We start from the raw sequence: 21,246 nt of genomic DNA on the forward strand, positions 1-21,246 counted from the left end.
AGCCGAATCAAAATTCATATTATAAGATGGGTGTTTCTCATCTTATAGTATGTTTTGCATTTTAATGTTTATCAATTATCTGAATTTTATATAGCAAAATTCACTTAACTTACATTAGATGCGCTCTCCCAGTAACATCAGTTTGAAGTGTTCCCTCTAAAATTTCAAACGGCTTGACCCCGCCCCGCCTCTGCTTCAATTTCATTGGTTGAATCTGTAAACCAATCATTTTCCTTTCTGCCCTTAGAATATGTTTGAGTAAGTAAAACTCCTATCTGCTTTGTAGACTAACGTTACTATTGATCCTGCAGTTTTTACGAAACATTAATCTAAGATCTAACAATAGAAAGAACATGAGCAGAAATGGATACTGGATTTTAAACATTTCTTGATTAGTGTGAAGTCTTAAGAATAATTGAAAAATACTTTAAACAGGGTTTAATTCATAACCAGGAGTGCGTTTCCCGTACAACGATGTAACTCGCTACTTCACTACCACAGTACGATGCATCGTTGAAAAAATCAACTAGCTAGTCACGACTGTTTCCCGAAACCGTATTGTCGCAAACCTGTCCTTCAGCCATGTTGGTGAATGACGTCACGCAGGTGGTGAGTAAAAACTTCTTTAAATGAATCCATTTGAGATAGAATTAATGCTAGATTTTTTTGCTATAAATTACGGACATGGCATCAGAGGACTAATTCTCATTTTTCTCAGTTATTTTACTTTATTTCCAGATTCAATCATAGGCTTGTTCTTACGTACTAGAGCACGTACGCACATGTGCACTCTTCAAAAATGGTGCTTAAAATCTCTTGACAAACTAAAATATGTAAATGACATTTGTATATATTCAAAATAAAAGATATACATTGTACTTAATGTCAGCTTGCTTATTTTGCTCAAGATAACGATTTATTAAGTCCACATGCACGGGCCCCCAGGGCCGGGTTTCCCAATAACGATGTATCTTAGCTCTTAAGAGCAGTCTCTACGCTTGCCGCAATTCCACGTGTTTCCCCAAAATGCACTTAACATGAACGCGCGAGAACAAACAAGAAAAGATACTTTACAGAGAATGTTCTTTTAATCATTGGTGTCTGAGAACAGATTTATTCTCACATGTTCTTTATACAAAATATCAGTACTATTGTACAGTAGAACATACTTCTCTTTTTAACGATTAATCACACAATTTTCCTTCCATGTTTTAATTTTAACAGTAAACCTCTGTTGTGCAGCACTTTGTTTGCCAAAAATAGATAAAAGATAAAATGTTGTAAAAAATAAATGTTTTATGCCTTCATTTCATAACCACCTTTTTGATAATAATTTGTATTAAAACCTAAACCTGTGTGACAGAATCTTAAAAATCTCTTGTGTGTTATTAAAATTTAATTCAACCATTAAATTGGAAAAAAAGAGAGAGAAAAAATAAAACTGTTTCCATATGGCCCTAAAAATGTAACTTTTAACAAATTGTTGATAAATTGTGTATAATTTCAATTAATTAGTCATGCTTTTTGATTACAAGCGTACAAACTGTAGCAAGCATATGCTTAATCCTGTTATAATTATGAGGGGGTCCTAAGAACATTTTCTCCCCTCTCCCCTCTACGGGGTCCCTGGCTCATAAAAAGTTTGAGAACCCCTGCTCTACAGAATGCATACCCTTTCTCAAAGGTTACTTGTTGAGGTGTGAAGCATATCTGGATGTGTTGTTCTCATAAATCAGTAGACTTGAATCATAAACCAGGGACTTTACAAGTTTTGACTGTAATGGCTATGGTACTAATGCAGGATTTATTGCTTCCAAAGAGATAACTGAAGCAGCTGCTTAGTTTGCTTCTGTCAGAGATATACCACACTGATATCTTTTATATTGGTCTATAATCTAAGAATGTGTATGGTGTTTGTAACTGATGAAAAAAACAACCTCTCAGATAAGCCATTTATTGGAAGGCTTCTTTTAGTGCATATCTAACTTACTTTTTAACCTCTCATGGGTTTTTTCATAAATCAGCCGCTTAATACACTTTAGACATCAAGGGTACAAAACCCATTATCTTGCAACATAGATACCAATGAATCAGTTGTACATTTATATAACTGTTCATACAGTACAAAACAACATGATGGGGAGTGATTTATGACAAATTTGACATTATTTGTTTATTGTTCAGCAGGTTGTCCCTTGATAAGAATAGGATTCCGGATCCTGGTCTATCAGATTCCCAAGAAAGGCAATCTCTTTCTTGTCATATTTGCCAGTAAAGTGCACAAGGAAGTCTTTGTTCTTTATGTTCTTGTTTACAGTTAAAGTTCTGTAATGTCTATTTACTTTAGTTACTTATAAATCATCAGTTGACAAGAAAAGGATGTAAATAAGCATAATTTCCTTAAGCCACTTTAGACACCAAGAACACAAAACCTGTTACTTTATTACTGGCTCATGGAAATGGTAAGTTAATATGCTGTCTTGTTCAGATAATAGAAAAAAAAGACAGTTTAATCACAATGTTTGCTTTTAGTAAACATTCTTCACATAAAACATGGAACCAAACACCTCACCATTTCAGGTTTGCAAGTTTTCAGAGTGTTTTTAATCATGAAGAACTGTTCTCCTTTAGTTTGCAGACTGCTCTTATTTTTTAGGCTCCACTTTGAACTATTCTTGTGTAAGACTGCCCTTGTTTTATAGACACACACATCAATAACATCTTACTTGTTAATATATTTCTTCATATGCCATATATGGTACGGTTTTACCTCTGTACTATTATTGGATGCCCAGGATATCCTGGAGGTTATTACTTGATCTTGTGAGTATAAATATGACCCATCTTCCTTACTAAACTTGAGAATGTTATGGTACCATATTGGTTTTGTGTCTGCTTGATCATTCTCCTGAGATATCTTGCGCTGCTGCTGCTGCCACACATCACAGGGATTGAGGCACCTGTTTCCAACTGATGACTGATAGCCTCAAGGCTTCAGAAACTCTACAGTACCTAAAAAAACAATTTAACAGATCTGGGGGCTCGTCTGGGATTTCCCAAAGAAACACTGGACAGAAAATCATCCTTTCTTACAAAAATGTTTTTTGGGATCCTTCTCAGTCTCACACTGAGTTTATGGTTCTGTGATGCTAAATCAAGTAAGTGTAATTCTCTGATTTAATTTAAACTAATTTCTCTTAACCCTCTTCATTTAGGTGTCACACTTAAAATGTAACTTCTTTTTTTTTTTTCTTCAGGAAAACCACTGTAATATATTTTTGTTCAATAATATTTTTCGATTATTACTTAAAATTTTGAGGGTATTTTATGATACTATGCAATATTTATACAATTTTTATTATCTATTTTTCCCCATTGAAAATAATTCACAAATTTTTTCTAATATATTTTTTAAATTATTTTTCAATTAAATCAGTATTACATGTTAAAATAGAGACAAGGCATTTAAAATCCAATTTTTTGAAGGTAGATTAGTGCCATCTGGTGGGAGTAAAAAATGAAAAACTTGTGTAATGCCATGGTGTAACCACTTACGGAGCCCCGGACATGACATGCAGGAAAAAAATAGTAGGCTAAATCGTGCGCACGATTTACTAATTCATTCCCTCGCTTTACTAAATGATTTATAAATCGAGGGAACGAATTAGAGAATTAAATCGTGCGCACGATTTAATTTTTTTTCTTGCATGTCATGTGCGGGGCGCCGTAACCACTAGATTCCTATAAAGTTCTATATAAAGTGGCTTATAAATTCTCTAATTGTTTTTAGACATAAACACTTATTTATACTTGGATTTATACTTAGACATTTTCAAAGACTACTTTTTGTCAAGGTTTAGATTTTTTTTATTTAAAGCGTTAGTTTTTGCATTCATTTTACTACAGTCAAACCTGAACACAGAGGAGGACATTTTGTTACACATAACATCAAAATTCAATAAAAACGTAACAAAAAATGAACAGGTATCACAGCTTAATAAATCTGGGTCTGATCTGATTTCAAACTCTTATTTGAGTAATTTGGCTCAGTTGTACCATATTGTTACAGCCACACCAGTTCATTTGTGTGTATAATAGTGTGTGTGTGTGTGTGTGTGTGTGTGTGTGTTTGAGTGGGTGTGTCTGTTTTGTACTCTTATGTAACCTCTTCTTTGCTATTCATTTTTTTTACTGCTTTGTGGCTGTTATTGATTTGATTTTATTGATTTTATACACATTTCCCATTCATTTCCTATGTCAGTCATTTTTGACTGCGAAGGAGCCAAGTGTGGCTTTTTTTCAGCCCTTTCCGAATTATGTCCATGATTTTTTTGTTCACATAGCTAATGTGACAAAAGTCACCAAGAGTCATCCCATTCCAATGAAGCAAAAAAAGATGTAAAATTTCAAAACATAAAATTTTTCAGTCATTTTTGACCGAAGGGGACCAGAGGGTTAAGAAAGTCATCATATTTTTTTATCACAACATCACAATATATTTCACTATGTGACTCACATTTTCTGACTCACATTACTGCAAAACCAGCATTTACTCTTTTTATGATCTTTCTACAGTGGGAGCTATGTATGTAATACAAGAAACAGAAGCACCATGTATTAATATCAGTGATACCAACAGCAACCATGAGCTTGAAAAACTTCTGGACAGAATTAAATATGTTGCTCGAAGCTGCAAAGAAATTCTTGACAAATATCATGTTTATGAGGGTATGGTATTTTTGATCTTATTTTTGTTATCTTAAGCAACTACTCAATTTAGGTGACTCAGTGCTTCTGTTAATGCAGATGGCCTGTACTATCTGATCTCACCAAGAGGGGTCCTTTACCAGACGTTTTGTGATATGACCACTGCGGGCGGCGGCTGGACGCTGGTGGCCAGCGTTCATGAAAACAACATGTATGGAAAGTGTACTGTTGGTGATCGCTGGTCTAGTGAGCAGGGCAGCAACGCAAACCGGCCTGATGGTGAAGGAACATGGGCAAACAGAGTCACATTTGGAACTGCAGAGGCCGCAACAAGTGATGATTATAAGGTATTTTTTTTATTACATTCAACAATTAAAACATGTTTATCTACAATATCTATTGACAGTCTGTTTCCTTTTTGTCATAGAATCCTGGATACTTTGAAATTGCGGCACAGGATGTGTCTGTGTGGCATGTTCCTAATAATATGGAGTTGGAACACTGGAGCACTGCCTCCATCCTGAGATACCACACTGAAAATCGCTTCTTAACTCTACACGGAGGAAACCTTCTCAATTTATTCAAGGTCAGACAAACTTTGACAGCAGTTTTGAGTTTGAAATATTCAAAGAAATATAGGCTGAAGGCAAAAGACTACAATTTTGTAAAAAATAAATAAATAAAATAAAACTTAATTTTTTATGATAATTTTCCCAGAAATTCCCTGTGAGGTTTGGAATCGGAACTTGCAACATTGATAATGGACCTGCTATTCCAATAGTGTATGATACTGGAAATGTGGATTCTACCAAAAAACTGTATGGACCTAATTCAAGAGGTACAGCAATTCCTCTTGGGACAATATTTTTCAAATATTTTTAAAGAAAGTAGTTACATTGACTGAAATAAAATCTGTGTATTATTCAGTGATGGTGTAGGCCAGCTCTATCTCACAACCAATTTGTACGTATTTTATGAGGTGGCTAATTCACACAAATTTGTATGATGTCACTCGTACGAATTCATACGATTTGTCTAAACCCCAGTGATGGGTAGGTTTAGGGGCAGGATTAGGGTTAGGTCATTCGTACAAATTCATACGAATTAGCCACCTCGTAAAATATGTATGAACTGCTGTGAGATCATGTTGTGTAGGCCTATTATTTACAAAGCATCATCATGTTGAGATCCAATCACTTTAATGAATGAATGAATGCCATTCTGTGTGCATGGACCTATTATGATAGATCATCATCAATTATATATTCTGTGTGTTTTTTTCAGGAATATTTGAGCCTGGATTCATCACCTTCAGAGTCTTCAATACTGAAAAGGCAGCCATGGCACTTTGTTCGGGCGTTAAACCAACCGGTTGTCACACTGAACATGTGAGCTAAACAAATATTATGGATTATTTACAACAATGTTTATGAACAGCCTTTGTGAAGTGCTGCTGATCACCACAGGCAATAATTCATGCTTTAGTGTATAAATGAAGAGGAAATCAATTTACAGTCATACAATTACAACAGAAGTAAATCAACTGCAATGTTATATGAGGAAATAGGTGTGTTTTGTTGTTATTAATGTACTCATATTTTTGCAGTTCTGTATTGGTGGAGGTGGACACTTTCCTGAAGGGGTCCCTAGACAGTGCGGGGACTTTACGAGTTTCGACTGGACTGGCTATGGTACTAATACAGAATGGAGTGCTTCCAAAGAGATTACTGAAGCAGCTGTACTTCTTTTTTATCGCTGACAAACTAAAATGACCTGCTTCCTTTCCTTCTGTCAGAGATATACCACATTGATTAATACCTGAATACACAACAATTTGCTCAAACATATTTCTTTACAATATATACTGCATATTTTATATTGGTCTATAATCTAAGAATGTGTATGGTGTTTGTAACTGATGAAAAAAAAAAAAAAAACCTGTCGGATTAGCCGTTTATTGGGAGGCTTCTTTTAGTGCATATCTAACTTAGTTTTAACCTCTCAGTGTTCATGTTTTTTTCCCCCAACTGTTCACAAATGGACATAAATGTATAATGTTCAAATAAAACCAATGGGTTGCCAATGCTGTTAAAACAATAGATTCAAAACCTACTTTAGGTTTCATAGTTTATAAGTTACACTGAAATATTCCATGAACATATTTGGTTTGGTTACGTTCTGAGTCGCAACAACAATGATTTCGCAACAACATCCCTGATGTTAGGGAACATTTGAATAATGATCCTAATATTTGAAATTAATAAATCATCATCAGTCTGAATGACTAACATACTGTCAATTAAGGGCACCTCTCTCATAAATATTTATAAAAAATGTTACTTGCGTTACATACTGTAACGCAAGTTACATACTGTAGAACATCTTTTAAATAAGTACCACACTTTATTTATCTTAATATAGCCTACTGTTGTATGTTGTGCAGCAGACGAGGTTAAAGCCAAATTGGAAAACCTACGAGATACATACATGAGGAAAAATATATTCTCAGTCAACGCCATCTTGTGTAGGCATGAATTAGCTGAAGACGATTAATCGTTTTTCATGCCTACCTAAGTTTCACTTAGCTGCATCGCAAGACTGTAGATGTACGTAGAGTTTTGTCTACAAATATAAAATTGAGTTAAATATAGCTAGTAAATCAATGATGGGGAAAAAAATTGCTGCAGCGCACCTGGTTTTTCAACTCTCGACTAACCGGAGCAAAACCCCAGTGTCATCGCCTTATTAACAGAGTTAATTAACAGAGAGGCTGCATTTAACCTTGCTTTTTACCTTTGCTTTATGCTAAAATACTCATTTGCTAATTAATCAGTGATATATTTCCATATGTGAACTTTTTATTAAAAGAATTTTAGGTTCTCTGTTTTATGGTACAAAATGGCCAGAATTTGTGGCGGTTTGCTCCGTCAGAGTGGTGGGTGCACTGCCTGTGGTAGGGAAAATACTGGCTTAAGTGATAAACATGTATATTTTTATTCACTGCTTTACTCAAGTGTCACAGTCTTGTAATGTTGTTGAATAAATATTTTTATTTTGAGGCTTTTCCAAGCAAATATGGATAAATGTGGGTGTCTGTGGTTAATTTTATCAATTAATAGGGATGCACTGATGGGATTTTTTCAGGCGATGCCAATTTTAACAAACAATTATCGGCCGATTTCAATACAGTGTTTTGATCATGTTTTAAATTAGCAAAGTTCAAAAATGCATGCATTAAGTTATACTAGTTTATTGCTGTATCATCAAATAATTTCTAATGAACATGGCTTGGATCCATTTAACATTCAGCAGGCCAACATAAATACATAAATACAACAGAACAAAGATACAAATAAATTAAAAAGTCAATCAAATTAAATGCATATTAATCCTTATTAAAGTTACAATTTTCTTATTGAACTTTCGCAAAGATGCAGCACTGGCCCGATCGGGACTGTGACAGTGTTGCACAGTTCAATTATCCCCGCTTTAATTATTCACGCTGACCCCAGGCGGTCCTTATTGTCGAGCCCTGCTGTGTTTTGTACAGATTTCATTGTGTTTTGGCAAGTATTTAATTATTTTACCCAGAGAAAACTGTGCACTGCACCGGTCTCGTATCTCTCACGGAGAAGCATAAAAGGGGGAGCGACGACAGTGAAGGACCAGAGAGAACCAGGCTTGGATTTATGTTATGTTTTTATTATGCTTATTTGTGCGCCTGTCATCCGTGTGTCAGACACAGACGGGAAATCCAAATAAACCATCAAACATTTGTGAATTTCAGTTTGACTAAGATTTTAAAGTTTGTTAACTTTCTCCGCTGATGTCTTAAAATGAATACATGAATGATACATGAATGAATGATCTTGACATTTGTCCAACCGTGCTTCTCAGTTTCTCAGTTTGTTGCCTTTTCATTTACAACAAAAATCTGGTTTGGTTAAAAGTTTGGTGCCAACAAAATCCATACTAACTATATGTAAATATCTTTCTTTAAAGTTGGAATTGACTGCTAAGGTTGGGGTTTGAGAGATCTCTAGCGTTTATTTTTGAGAGATCTCTAATGTTTCTCTAGTTTATTTATATGCAACCTCTGCCCAACAGGAGTTTGATGTAAAGGAGTTTGATGTAAAGACAACATTAAGTTTTGATATTAAATCAATATTAGTTTTTGACATCTGTCCAACGTTGGAGCTTGACTTCAAACAAATGTTGGATTTAGACATCTGTTGTGTTCTACCACTAGGTTTTTCGGGGTTACGTTTTTGTCTGCTGTGTGCGCATGCGGTGTGGAGTGAGTGGCACAGAACTAGTTAAGTGGTTATCCGTTCAGCCGTGTGTGCTTCATGTTAAGTAGCTAACCGAACTACTCCAACATAACATTGGCAACGAAGATGGTCATACAGCCCCTGTGCAGAATTACCCTAGCCCTGCGGGAGGAAGTTACTGCGGAGCTTCAAATGATATTGGACATGGGAGTTATTGAGCCAGTCAATGCATCCCCCTGGATTTCTAAGCTGGTCATCGGCAAAAAAAAATCGGGAGGAATACGAGTCTGTGTTGACCAGCGCTCTGTAAATAAGACGGTTATCCCAGACAAGTACCCCTTACCCACAGCGGAGGAGCTGACCGCTTACTTCTATGGTTCGACGGTCTTCTCAAAACAGGACCTGCGCCAAGGTTATCTGCAGGTGCTGCTTCACGCTTCTAGCAGAGACCTCACAGCATTCATCATATACGCTGGGGTATTTCGATATACTCTCATGCCGTTTGGCCAAAGCTCTGCCCCCAGTTGCTTTCAAAAGCTAATGACCACCATTTTGGCTGGAATTCCCAGAGTTGCAGTATTTCTGGATGATATAGTAGTCTATGCGCCAGATGTCCAGATCCATAAGGACCTTCTCAGCAGAGTGGCCAGTGCTCTCATGGCACATAGCCTTATGTTGAATGGAGAGAAATGCACTTTTGCAGCCTCAGCCATAGACTTTGTGGGGTACCACCTCACGTCTAGGGGCATTGCCCCTCTTCAGTCAAATATTGAGGCGATACACAGAATCCCAGAGCCCACCTCCACCTCCCAGGTGGCCTCGTTTCTGGGCATGACAGCCTATTACCTTCGTTTCCTGCCTCAGTACTCCCAAACCACGGCACCCCTTTGCCAGTTACTAAAGAAAGAAGAGCCATGGAACTAGACTAGTGCATGCTCCGAGGCCGTTCGAACACTAAAGTCCCAGCTTACCACACCTCCTGTCCTAGCTCAATTCGATCCCGAGAGTCAGCCTATCGTCACCTGCGATGCCTCCACACAGGCACTGGGAGCAGTGCTGTCGCAGATGCAGGACGGAGTGAAAAGACCTGTAGCATTTGCCTCCAGAGCTTTGACCCCCACGGAACAGCGCTACTCTGTAGGTAAACGAGAGGCCCTTGCTTGAGTCTGGGCAACTGAAAGATGGCATCTCTTCCTCTATAGTCGGCATTTCACCCTCCGCACAGACCATCAGGCTCTGACCACGCTTTTGTCAGCCTCTGGCTCAGGTCATAAACCCCTGCGTCTGCACAGATGGGGTGAGCGTCTAAGGCAGTATGACTACCAGCTCAAGTTCACACCAGGGAGGGACAACGTGGTTGCTGATCTCTTATCTCGATCAATTAATGCGCCCACACCAGCAGCCTCGCCAGGCAATGATGACATGAAGCCAGAACTCATTCAGATGCTCCACACACCTCTGCAAGAATCGCATGAGGGGCACTTGGGTATTGTAAAGCTCAAGCAAAGATGCCGGGACTTGGTCTGGTGGCCAGGCATTGATCGTGACCTTGAAGGACTGGTCAGAGACTGTGAACCGTGTCTACTCAGTGGAAAGACTGGACAACCGGTCTCACCCCCTTTGCAGCCTGTTCCATGGCCATCTCATCCATGGGAGCACCTTCAACTGGACATTTGTGGGGAAATTCATGGCCATGGCGTTCCCCACCATCAGTGCTTTCTGGTGGTCGTGTATGATCTCCATTCTAAATGGCCCGAGGTAATACCAGCCGGGACAGTGACAACACAGACCATCACTCAGATACTGGAAAGTCTGTTTGCTCACTGGGGCATGCCCCGTGCCATCACTACTGACAATGGGCCGCAGTTTACCTCTGCAGACTTCTCCACATTCCTGTGCAGTAAAGGAATTAAGCATTTCTGTGCCGCACTCTACCATCCCCAGGCAAATGGTGGGGTCAAAAAATTCAATCAAAGCCTTAAGAATGGCATTCGTGCACACCAGGCCCAGGGGTATACATTCCAAACAACACTCAACTTAACGCTGATGCATTACAGAGCTAGCCAGCACACCACCACCCAGGCCTCTCCTGCTCTGCTCATGCTTGGCCGAGAGATGGAATTGCCGTTGGACAGACTCAGACCACAAGAATTGTCAGCTGCAGCGGCAGGTGGCACCTGGGCAGCAGCCAAAGCTGCCGTAACTTCAAACCAGAGGCGAACAGAAGACAACTTTGACAGAAGACACAAGGCCAAACCTAGTAAGATAACAGTTCTAGACTGGGTTCATGAACAGGCCGAGTGCTTCAAGGTTCCCCTGTCAGGGTGGTCCTGTAACAATCTTCACCAGCTGTGGGCCCTCAACCTCTTCAGCCACTGCTTGATGAGAATCAGGAGGGCCAGGAGGTGCCGCAGTTGACAGTAACTGAGGGTCGGCCGATTCGAACAAGGGCTCGTCCCGCATACCTAAAGGACTTTATCACTGACTTTCATGCTTAGGTGTTTAGTCATTTTTCTCTAGCTATAGTTTCAGAGAGCACAGTTTATGTCTGATGTTTTTTACGTTTTTGTCTGCTGTGTGTGCATGCGGTGTGGAGTGAGTGGCACAGAACTAGTAAAATGGTTATCCGTTCAGCCGTGTGTGCTTCATGTTAAATAGCTAACTGAACTACTTCAACATAACACATCAACCCGATTTTAATTTTCAACCAAAATTTGATTTCTGCACAATGTTGGAGTCCAACATCTTCCTGACGTTACACTGACGTCCTGTGCCTGCTGGGTAGTTATTAGCTATAGCACAATTCTTAACGCCACCCTAGGCCTCACTAATTTTCAAAACCTGGTTACGACCACACCTACTTTATATGCATATTTACTTTCGAGTTGAAAATATTGTAAAACTCAGCCTATACTGTAGTATCTTTCATTCACTGGGGGTGGGGCAGGCCCCCCATTCATGCCTATGCCCCCAGCCTGACGACACTTCTTATTTGTCTGCATTTACATTTACATTAATTCATTTATCTAAATCGACTTGATGAATACAACCAGCGATTTATCCTAAGGAGGCAATAACATTTAACATTTAAAAAAATGTATCATGATGATTGTATATCGATTCAAAACAACTTGATTATGGTTATAATTAGTCTATCTGCTTATTGAATTGATAATACAAAAACTCTACAGGCTCGTGCAGCAGCACTTCAGACTGCTTCGCAATTAATGAATAGTGCACATTTATGCCAAGCGATTGCTTAAAAGCTAATGTTGATGAATTATGACAATGTTTACTACACAATGTTTACTACATGATGTTTATATGGTAGTATGTCTTAGACGGTTGTAAGAATGCAAATTTTATCACCCTCATGAGCAGCCTGCTACAGTGCAGACTGCAGACATTTCAGAATAAGAGGCACGGTGTATTTCGGGATGGTTTATATTTATTATTTTTTCCTGGTCATTATTGTTATTTTGTTTACACAATCAAACTGTATTTAATTTAATTTCTATTTAATTCATAGTAAACTACTGTATCTAAGAACATTATTTGACACATTATTCTATATATTTTACAGGTAAAAGTGTTATTATAGTTAACTAAACCTAAAACCAAAGAAATCTTCATTACTTGAAATAAACGTTAACTGAAATAAAAAATAAATATATAAAAAATGTAAACTCATTTTATTTCATCTAGTTTCTAAGCTTTAGCTAAACCTGAGGTATTAAAATAACAAACAGAAATAAAAACTTATAGACATTTAAAAGCAAAAACTAAAAGACATTGTCACAGAGACGAACTCCGTGATTCCCTCCTCTGGCCATCAGAGGGAGCCTTCGCCAGAATACTGACACACACATTCTCACACATGCACTACATTTCCCACAAGCCCCGTGCCTTGGCGCTGATTGCCACACCCAGCTCTTTCATGTCTTTTTGCACTTGAACGGTCAAAAACCATCCGCTTTGGTGAGCAAAGTAGAACATAAACAGTTTGGGGAATATCAGATGTACCTATATCAGTGTATAGGATCTGTGTATTGTTAGAGAAATGCTTAATGCATTACAATTTAACTAAATTAGATTTTAGTCCACTAAATCTACTGTAGATTTAGTCGACTAAAATCTTATGATATTTAGTCGACTAAAACTAGACTAAAACTAAAACAATTTCCGATTACTAAAATATGACTAAAACTAAATGGCATTTTAGTCAAAAGACTATGACTAAAACTAAATCAAAATTTGCTGTCAAAATTAACACTGGTCCAGAGGTGATCACACATTTGCGGTAACTGCCCCAAGGCTATGGAACACTTTCCTAGAGTATTTGAGACAATCATCGTTGTTGAATGAATTTAAGAAACATTTAAAAACATACTTTTTTACATTAGCATTTGATCAGATATAAGCGTTGAGGTATTGTTGCTGTAGCTAGTCTTTTTGAATGGTGTGTGTTGATGTTTTAAATCTGTGGTTATTGAGTTTTTGTAATTCTTTTTATTTTATTTGATGATATGTACAGCACTGTGGTCAACTTTGTTGTTTTATTATGTGCTTTATAAATAAATTTGGATTTGGAGAAGCTGTAGCGGTCGCCACGCCGCCTCTGAGGAAGTGTATGCAGCCTACACACACATGATGGTGATAGCCATTAACGGAAGCACCAGGGATAGTGGGATGACCTCCAGGACCAGAGACTTGGGGCCCCCGGACTAGAAAACACCAGAGTCATGGTTGATAAATTTAATGTAGAACCAAGCTCCCTAAATCTTCATGGGAGACTTAAATGGCCCTAAGGTGAGGAGACTCTGGCGTGGCGGCCATAATGTGACGTGGCTCTGGAGTGCCGGCCATGACATGAAGAGGCTCAGGCGTGGAATACTGAGTATCTGCCGATACCAAGTCCCGATCTTAACTTGCGAGTACAAAAAACAGTGAGTACTTGAAGACTAACAAGTTGGAATTCAAGGAAGATTTGATGTCCGCTGACAGCAGCAAGACTGCGGTTGTGGCCAGAGGTCATGCGTGCCAGAAAAGATGGAAAGACTGCATTTTTTGTTGGAGCAAAAGCTTATGTGGATGGGATCCAGATTCAACTAAAAGATGACAAAACAGAGAACTGATTAATTTACTGTTTTTGAGACCAAAGAAGAGAGGAAAAGGAATGAAGGCAGATTTCTCCATTGAACTTTGACAGTTGACGTGACCTTTTAGAAATTGAAATAAATTTGACCTATTGAAATTTCTGCATTCAGGTTAAAAAAAGAAAAGAAAACTGTCATTTGTCTATATACTGTTATAAACCCTGGGTTGTGCTGGACCATTAATACAGGTCCATGGACCGTTATTTTCCCAGTGTTTTTGTTATTTTTGAATAAGTTCATAAACATTGGTTGACCGGGAATTGATGTTCTAATTAGTTATTTTTTATCTATTAAGTTATTTTTTTCCCCTGACTTTTTCATTAGTTTCTCTTAATGTTCGGGGCATCCGCAATATAAATAAAAGAAAGGCTGTTTTTTTTTTATTATTATTTTTTTTTTTTCTTCTTAAAAAAGATAAAGAGGCTGTTTTTAAATATTACAAGAAATGCATACACTACCAGTCAAAAGTTTGGAAACATTACTATTTTTAATGTTTTTGAACGAAGTCTCTTATGCTAATTAAGGCTGCATTTATTTCATAATAAATACAGAAAAAACAATAATACTGTGAAATATTATTACAATTTAAAATTATGGTTTTCTATTTTAATATACTTCAAAATATAATTTATTTCTGTGATGCAAAGCTGAATTGTCAGCATCATTACTCCAGTCTTCAGTGTCACATGATCCTTCAGAAATCATTCTAATATGCTGATTTATTATCAATGTTGGAAACAGTTGTGCTGCTTAATATTATTTTATAACCTGTGATACTTTTTCAGGATTTTTTTCTTTCTTTTTTTTTTTTTGAAAGAAATTAATACTTTTATTTAGCATGGATGTGTTAAATTGATAAAAAGTGATAGTAAAGATTTATATTGTTAGAAAAGATTTATATTTTGAATAAATGTTGTTCTTTTTAACCTTTTATTCATCAAAGAAGCCTGAAAAAAGTATCAAAAAAATATTAGGCAACACAGCTGTTTTCAGTTGATAATAACTGAGTATTAAATCAGCATATTAGAATGATTGCTGAAGGATCATGTGACACTGAAGACTGGAGTAATGATGAAATAAATTCTATTTTAAAGTATATTAAAATAGAAAACCATAACTTTAAATTGTAATAATATTTCACAATATTATTGTTTTTTCTATATTTATTATGAAATAAATGCAGCCTTAATGAGCATAAGAGACTTCGTTCAAAAACATTAAAAATAGTAATGTTTCCAAACTTTTGACCGGTAGTGTAGTTCGTTGGCAGAACCAGTGTAGTCATGGCACAAATTGGTCAGCAGAGGTCGCTATTATCAAAGGAAATTTCAGGGGGGAAATTGTTCACAATAAGAGTAATAATAATGGAAGGTGGCTAATACTCATATTAGAGGGGACTCATACATGCAATATATTTTATCTAATATTTATGGTACTAATTGCAAATCTACAAATCTGCTGTTACTTCATGAATTAGAGAATGAGTTGCAGACTTATCAACTAAATAGCCTGCCTGAATACCAAAATTATACTTGGGGATGATTTTAATGTGGTCCTAGGTAGTAACTTAGATACATGTAGACGGCCTCCCAAAGGAGTCAAAGATGATGTTAGTAACAAGATAATTTCTGGGTTATGTAATAATTAAAGGACTTGATGTCTGGCAAAAAATGCACCCCCCAAATTTGATTTGTCATCACAATCTCGTATAGATTTATGGTAATTATCAGAGGAGTTGACATCATTTGTAGTACAACATATTGGTCCTGCAGTTTTTATAACATTAATGTAAGATCTAACAATAGAAAGAACATGAACAGAAATGCACTGGATTTTAAACATTTCTTGATTACTAAATGAGGATTTTAAGTGTGAAATCTTAAGAATAATTGAAAAATACTTTAAGCCGGGATTAATTACCATTATGGGCTGCATTGGGATCTTATGAAATATAAAGTGGTGAGTTTAGCCATTAACCCATTAGCTGCCCCACCAAGAAAAAGGCATTTTAAAAAATTTTTGTTTGCATTTCTTATCTCCTTATGTCACTAGTTACTACACTCAATTTTTTTTTTTTTTCAACACATCCCATAATTTTTAAATATCGGCCTCTACCAAATGGTTGATATGTCACTTTATGGTAAAAGTACCAGAATTAATACACATACTATGAAAATCAGAAAATATGAACTATAATACTAATTTATTTAAAAACATAAAATGATTCGGCCTAAAATTCAAGCCATCTCTGTTTTGTGATCTGTTTTGGTTTATTTTCATTGTGTTTTAAATCTGTTTGCCTGTGTGACCTCGTTTTTTAGTGTGTTCCCTTGATTAATGATTCTGTTCACCTGTCGTTCAATTTCATTAACTCATTTAGCCTGTGCATATACAGTATACCCCGTTTTGTTCAGTTTTTTTGTCCAGTCTCGTCTTGTTTATGTGGATGTTTCTCCCATAATTCTTCTATGTACTCTGTGGATTATTGGATTAAAGACTGTTTTGAGTGAACTGTTTGCTTTGTGTGCTTACTAATACAGCCGCTCGGTAACAACTACACTATTTAAAAAAAAAAAAAAAAAAAAATGCTGCAGAGGTTAGCAAAATAATTGGTACCATAAATAATCTCTCTAAGATATCTGGTCTCAATCTTAAAATAAGCAAATGTGAGATATTTCCACTTAAGAGTGTTAACTACAAGGAAATTGAAGGAATCCCTGTTAATGAGGTCGTCACATACCTTAGAGTAAAACTTTGTAAAGATTAATCTTATTGTGCTTCTCTTAACTTTCATCCCATTCTCAACAGCACAAAAAGAGAGTTTAACTCTTGGTTGCAGAGAGATTTGTCCATTTATCTGAAGATTTATCAAGGTCTGAATGTATCTCCCAAGCTTTATTTGTAGACATTTACCAAAGAGTTTGACAAGTTATCATTATTTAAAGAAAAAAATATTTTGCAATCCACATGTAATATATATGTTCTGTTTTGGCATAATTTCATTGTGTTTTAGGCCCTGTTTACACTAGTGTGTTTTCATTTTAAAACAGCGTTTTAAAATGAAAACGATCCTTGTTTATACTGGTGTTTCCACTGCGTTTCATGGTGCGTTTAAGTCCTCCTGGGAAGTTTGTATTTACGAGGTGGGAAGCCGTGTTTACGATGTCAGGGGCGTTCAAGTTACTTTCGTCGGCAGTAAGATGAAGGAGTACTTTCTCCTAATTAATTACACAAAAATACACTAAGGTTCTTAAACTCAACTTCCAGAAAATGAAAAGCAACAAATGTGCATCAGGTGTGTTTTGCTTTTTTATATTTTTAATTAATTTATGAAGCCACTGTAAACTTTATCGTTAGCCTACATATTATATTGTTATATTATAATGCTATATGTTTTGTGCAGGGAATTAGCTTACTTCTCTGTAAATAGAAAAGCCTGACAATATCACTGGTAAATACCTTTAAGTATTGTGGTATTCCACCATGTTTCTCACTGACACGCCCACAACTTGTACAGATCAGGGTTTAAAGAAAATACCGAACTTCCCACTGGTATTTACGACATTGTGGTGGCGTTCGTGTGCGCTCAACTCGTAAATACGATCTTTACGACATGACTTTACCATCAGAAACAATGCTTTTGGGAAATGCAGCCCTGGTCTGTTATAGACGTGTTCTGACGTGTACATGTTCCCAGATTTTGTTCTGGAAAAGCCCCTGCCCCTTTGATTTCAAAAGTGAAAGTGCCCCCCCCAGAATGCTATTTCTACCGCTGGAGAACAATCTCTCTCCCTGAGAACAGGGAACGAGACGCTGCGTAAACACGCTAGGGAAACGCCTCCGCGTGAACCAGTGTCTCAAACACTTATCCAATCTTGGCAATATTATATTGACCGGCGACAGCCCATGACATTTAAACTATGCGACCCGCACGTATATAAGGGGCACCCAAATAACGTCATCCGCTTATCGTCTGAAGGGACTGTAAGCAGGCGGGCCCTGAGGCGTGGCTAAGAGACGCAGTGTCTCGTTCCCTGTTCTCAGGGAACCATGGTTACATGCGTAACCTGAGACGTTCCCTTTCAAAAGGGAACTCAACGCTGCGTAAACACGCTAGGGGAACGATATACCCACGTCGCCACGCTGAGGGGAGTGCATGCCACGCATGACAGTGACAACTGTCAGGATCTGGCAAATTCAAATGAAATGCCAGACCCACTCACCCTATGGGTCACAAATGTGCAGCGGTCAAAGCCTGCTCCCAGCGGTCAAAGCCTGAGCTACAAGCCTCAAAGTGGTCTCCATATCTCACACATGAAGGCCTGCCAAGGCTGCACAAAGGCCTGGAACCAACCACTTCAAAGGAAAGGCGTCCCTTTAAGGGAGCGTGGCTAGGGTGCCAGAAGGAACCCCAGCCAGTCACTTCTCAGGGGAACGCAGTCAACCCCGATTGCCACCAAGGAGGCTGACCTGGCTTCTAGCTGAACTAGTAACCTAGTCTGCCAACAACCTGTCTGTTTCCTCAGAAACAGAGTCTCTAGACACAGAAGTCTCATGAAGAAACATCCAGAAAGAGGGACTGCAGAAAGGGCAGTAGACCAATTCAGAATGGATCTTAGAGATGGACATCCTGGAGAGCAGGACTCAGTGAAGTGCTATCAACCCTTGCACGCGAGGGGAGTTACTCTGCTCGATCCTAGGATCCACAAAGCACCTATGTTTCAGGGCGCTAAGGAGGCCGTGCACTCTAAAAAGGAACCCTCGCGAGGGGAATGCTCACAGCCTAAGAGCTGATCTAACTGGGAGGCTTCAAGGGAAGCCTTCAACCACTGACCAGACTTAGGAAGCTAAGTACTCAAGCCCACTCTCAGAGTGAAGAGAGTACCAGCTCGACCTATCAGGTCGACAAGGCTATAAACTAGAAACAAAGGTGAAAAAGGTTAGCCAAGCCAGCAACACGCAGAGAAGCGTGCGGTCTCAGGGAGGCCGGAAGGCCAACCACCTGATAACAAGACCCTGCTGCTGGGAACTCGCATCAGGGAGGCCTACTGTGGCCAACCACCTGGTATCGAGTCTAGACTGGCAGAGAAGTAACCATACTGTATGAAATTCGCCTAGAAAGGGGCCTACTAAGGCTAGCTGCCATACACCTACTTATTAGTGGCTGGCTCTCAGAGAGGCCTGGTAAGGCCTGCTGCCCGAAACTAGCTGCTAAGGCCAGCAGCCTGATAGCAGTGACAACTGTCAAGAGAGTCTAAAAAGTAACTGTAGCAAGGTTCAGGATTCAGGAAGGAAGAGGACAGGGTCGGCTTGACTACTGACTGCTTTATTTTAACCAATTCACCATATACAAAAACAAAGGGGTGCAGACAGGCACAAAGCGGTCATAAATCATTCACAATTCTCTCTCAACAAAAGACATATCCAGCGGGGCAGCAGTCAGTAGTCCTTCTCTCTCTCTCCCACTCCTGTTTCTCCTGGCGTTATATACTCTCTCCACACCAATTACTGAAACAAGAGACAGGTGTTCGTCATTTGCATTTAACCCACTCACTCACCGTTCGTCTCCTGACTCTCTCTCCCGCTGCTGACTCCGCTGAACCACGCCCCCCTCGCCACATACCCCCACCGCCCGACTCAGGCCGGGGAGCCATCCGGCCTGCAGCCCCCCCCATTTCTGGAGAGGAAGTCGGCCACAGCCATCTGAGCACCCGGCCTGTGGACCACTTTGAACTTAAAAGGCTGTAAAGCTAGATACCAACGAGTGATCCGCGCGTTGGTATCCTTCATGCGGTGGAGCCACTGCAGGGGGGCATGGTCCGAACAGAGGGTGAATTCCCGTCCCAGGAGATAATAGCGGAGGGTGAGGACGGGCCACCTGATGGCAAGACACTCCTTTTCTATGGTGCTGTACTTAGTCTCTCTCTTCGAGAGCTTCCGACTAATGTACAGCACCGGCCGTTCCTCCCCCTCTATCTCCTGGGACAGGACGGCACCCAGCCCCCTGTCCGACGCGTCTGTCTGCAACAGAAAAGGGAGAGAAAAATCAGGAGAGTGTAACAACGGCCCGCCACATAAAGGAGCCTTCACTTGGGTAAAGGCCTGCTGGCACGGCTCCGTCCACTGGACCGTATCTGGTGCCTCCTTTTTAGTGAGATCAGTCAAAGGGCTGGTGAGGTCCGAATAATTAGGTACAAACCTTCTATAATATCCCGCCAGCCCTAGGAACTGTCTCACCTCCTTTTTGGTCTTGGGACGCGGACAGGTCGCAACTGCTGCCGTCTTATCAATTTGGGGACGCACCTGCCCATGTCCCAAGTGGAAGCCCAGATATCTTACTTCCACCCGCCCAATTGCATACTTCTTCGGGGTGGCCGTGAGCCCAGCCCCTCTCAGCGACCTCAAGACAGCCCTCAAATGCTGCATATGCCGCTGCCAGAGGCATATTATTAATTATAATTAATATTAATAAATATAATTATGTCATCTAAATAGGCAGCAGCATACGCAGCATGGGGCCGTAAAATCCTGTCCATGAGACGCTGAAAGGTAGCCGGTGTAATCCAAACGGCGTGGTGAAAGCTGTCTTTTCTTTAGATAATGGAGACAAGGGGATCTGCCAATATCCCTTTGTTAAGTCCAGTGTCGAATAAAACCGAGCCGTACCGAGCCGATCAAGCAGTTCGTCCACCCGTGGCATTGGATACGCGTCGAATTTCGACACAGCATTCACCTTGCGATAATCCACACAGAACCGAACCGAGCCGTCCGTTTTCGGAACTAAAACTATCGGGCTCGCCCAGTTACTGTTGGATTCTTCTATTACGCCCATGTCAAGCATTGCCCCTAATTCTGCCTGAACCACTTTTTTCTTATGTTCAGGCAAACGGTACGGCCGGCTGCGAACTACCACGCCCGGCTCTGTCTCGATATGGTGCTGAATCAAATTAGTACGGCCCGGTAGGGGTGAGAACACGTCCGCAAACTCTGTTTGTAATTTCGTTAGGTCAGTGAGCTGGGAGGGCGAGAGATGATCTCCTCCGGGGGCCAGTGCGAGAGATTGGTGTTTGGTATTCGCCTCTGGCCCGAGATCATCCTCTCCACCAATTACC

General features: G+C 39.2%; 1 protein-coding gene across 1 annotated transcript; it reads left to right on the plus strand.

The window, feature by feature from the left end:
* The first annotated feature begins 2,432 nt into the window (after positions 1–2,432).
* On the plus strand, positions 2,433–7,776 carry LOC127507625 (intelectin-like). The gene is made up of 7 exons (XM_051884889.1): positions 2,433–3,158; positions 4,576–4,728; positions 4,807–5,054; positions 5,135–5,293; positions 5,425–5,545; positions 5,992–6,095; positions 6,314–7,776. The coding sequence occupies exons 1-7, from the start codon at positions 3,098–3,100 to the stop codon at positions 6,464–6,466; spliced, it is 999 nt and encodes a 332-aa protein (XP_051740849.1). The 5' UTR covers positions 2,433–3,097; the 3' UTR covers positions 6,467–7,776.
* The last annotated feature ends 13,470 nt before the right edge of the window (positions 7,777–21,246 follow it).

This window comes from Ctenopharyngodon idella, chromosome 24, assembly GCF_019924925.1.
Source record: "Ctenopharyngodon idella isolate HZGC_01 chromosome 24, HZGC01, whole genome shotgun sequence".
Classification (NCBI taxonomy): domain Eukaryota; kingdom Metazoa; phylum Chordata; class Actinopteri; order Cypriniformes; family Xenocyprididae; genus Ctenopharyngodon; species Ctenopharyngodon idella.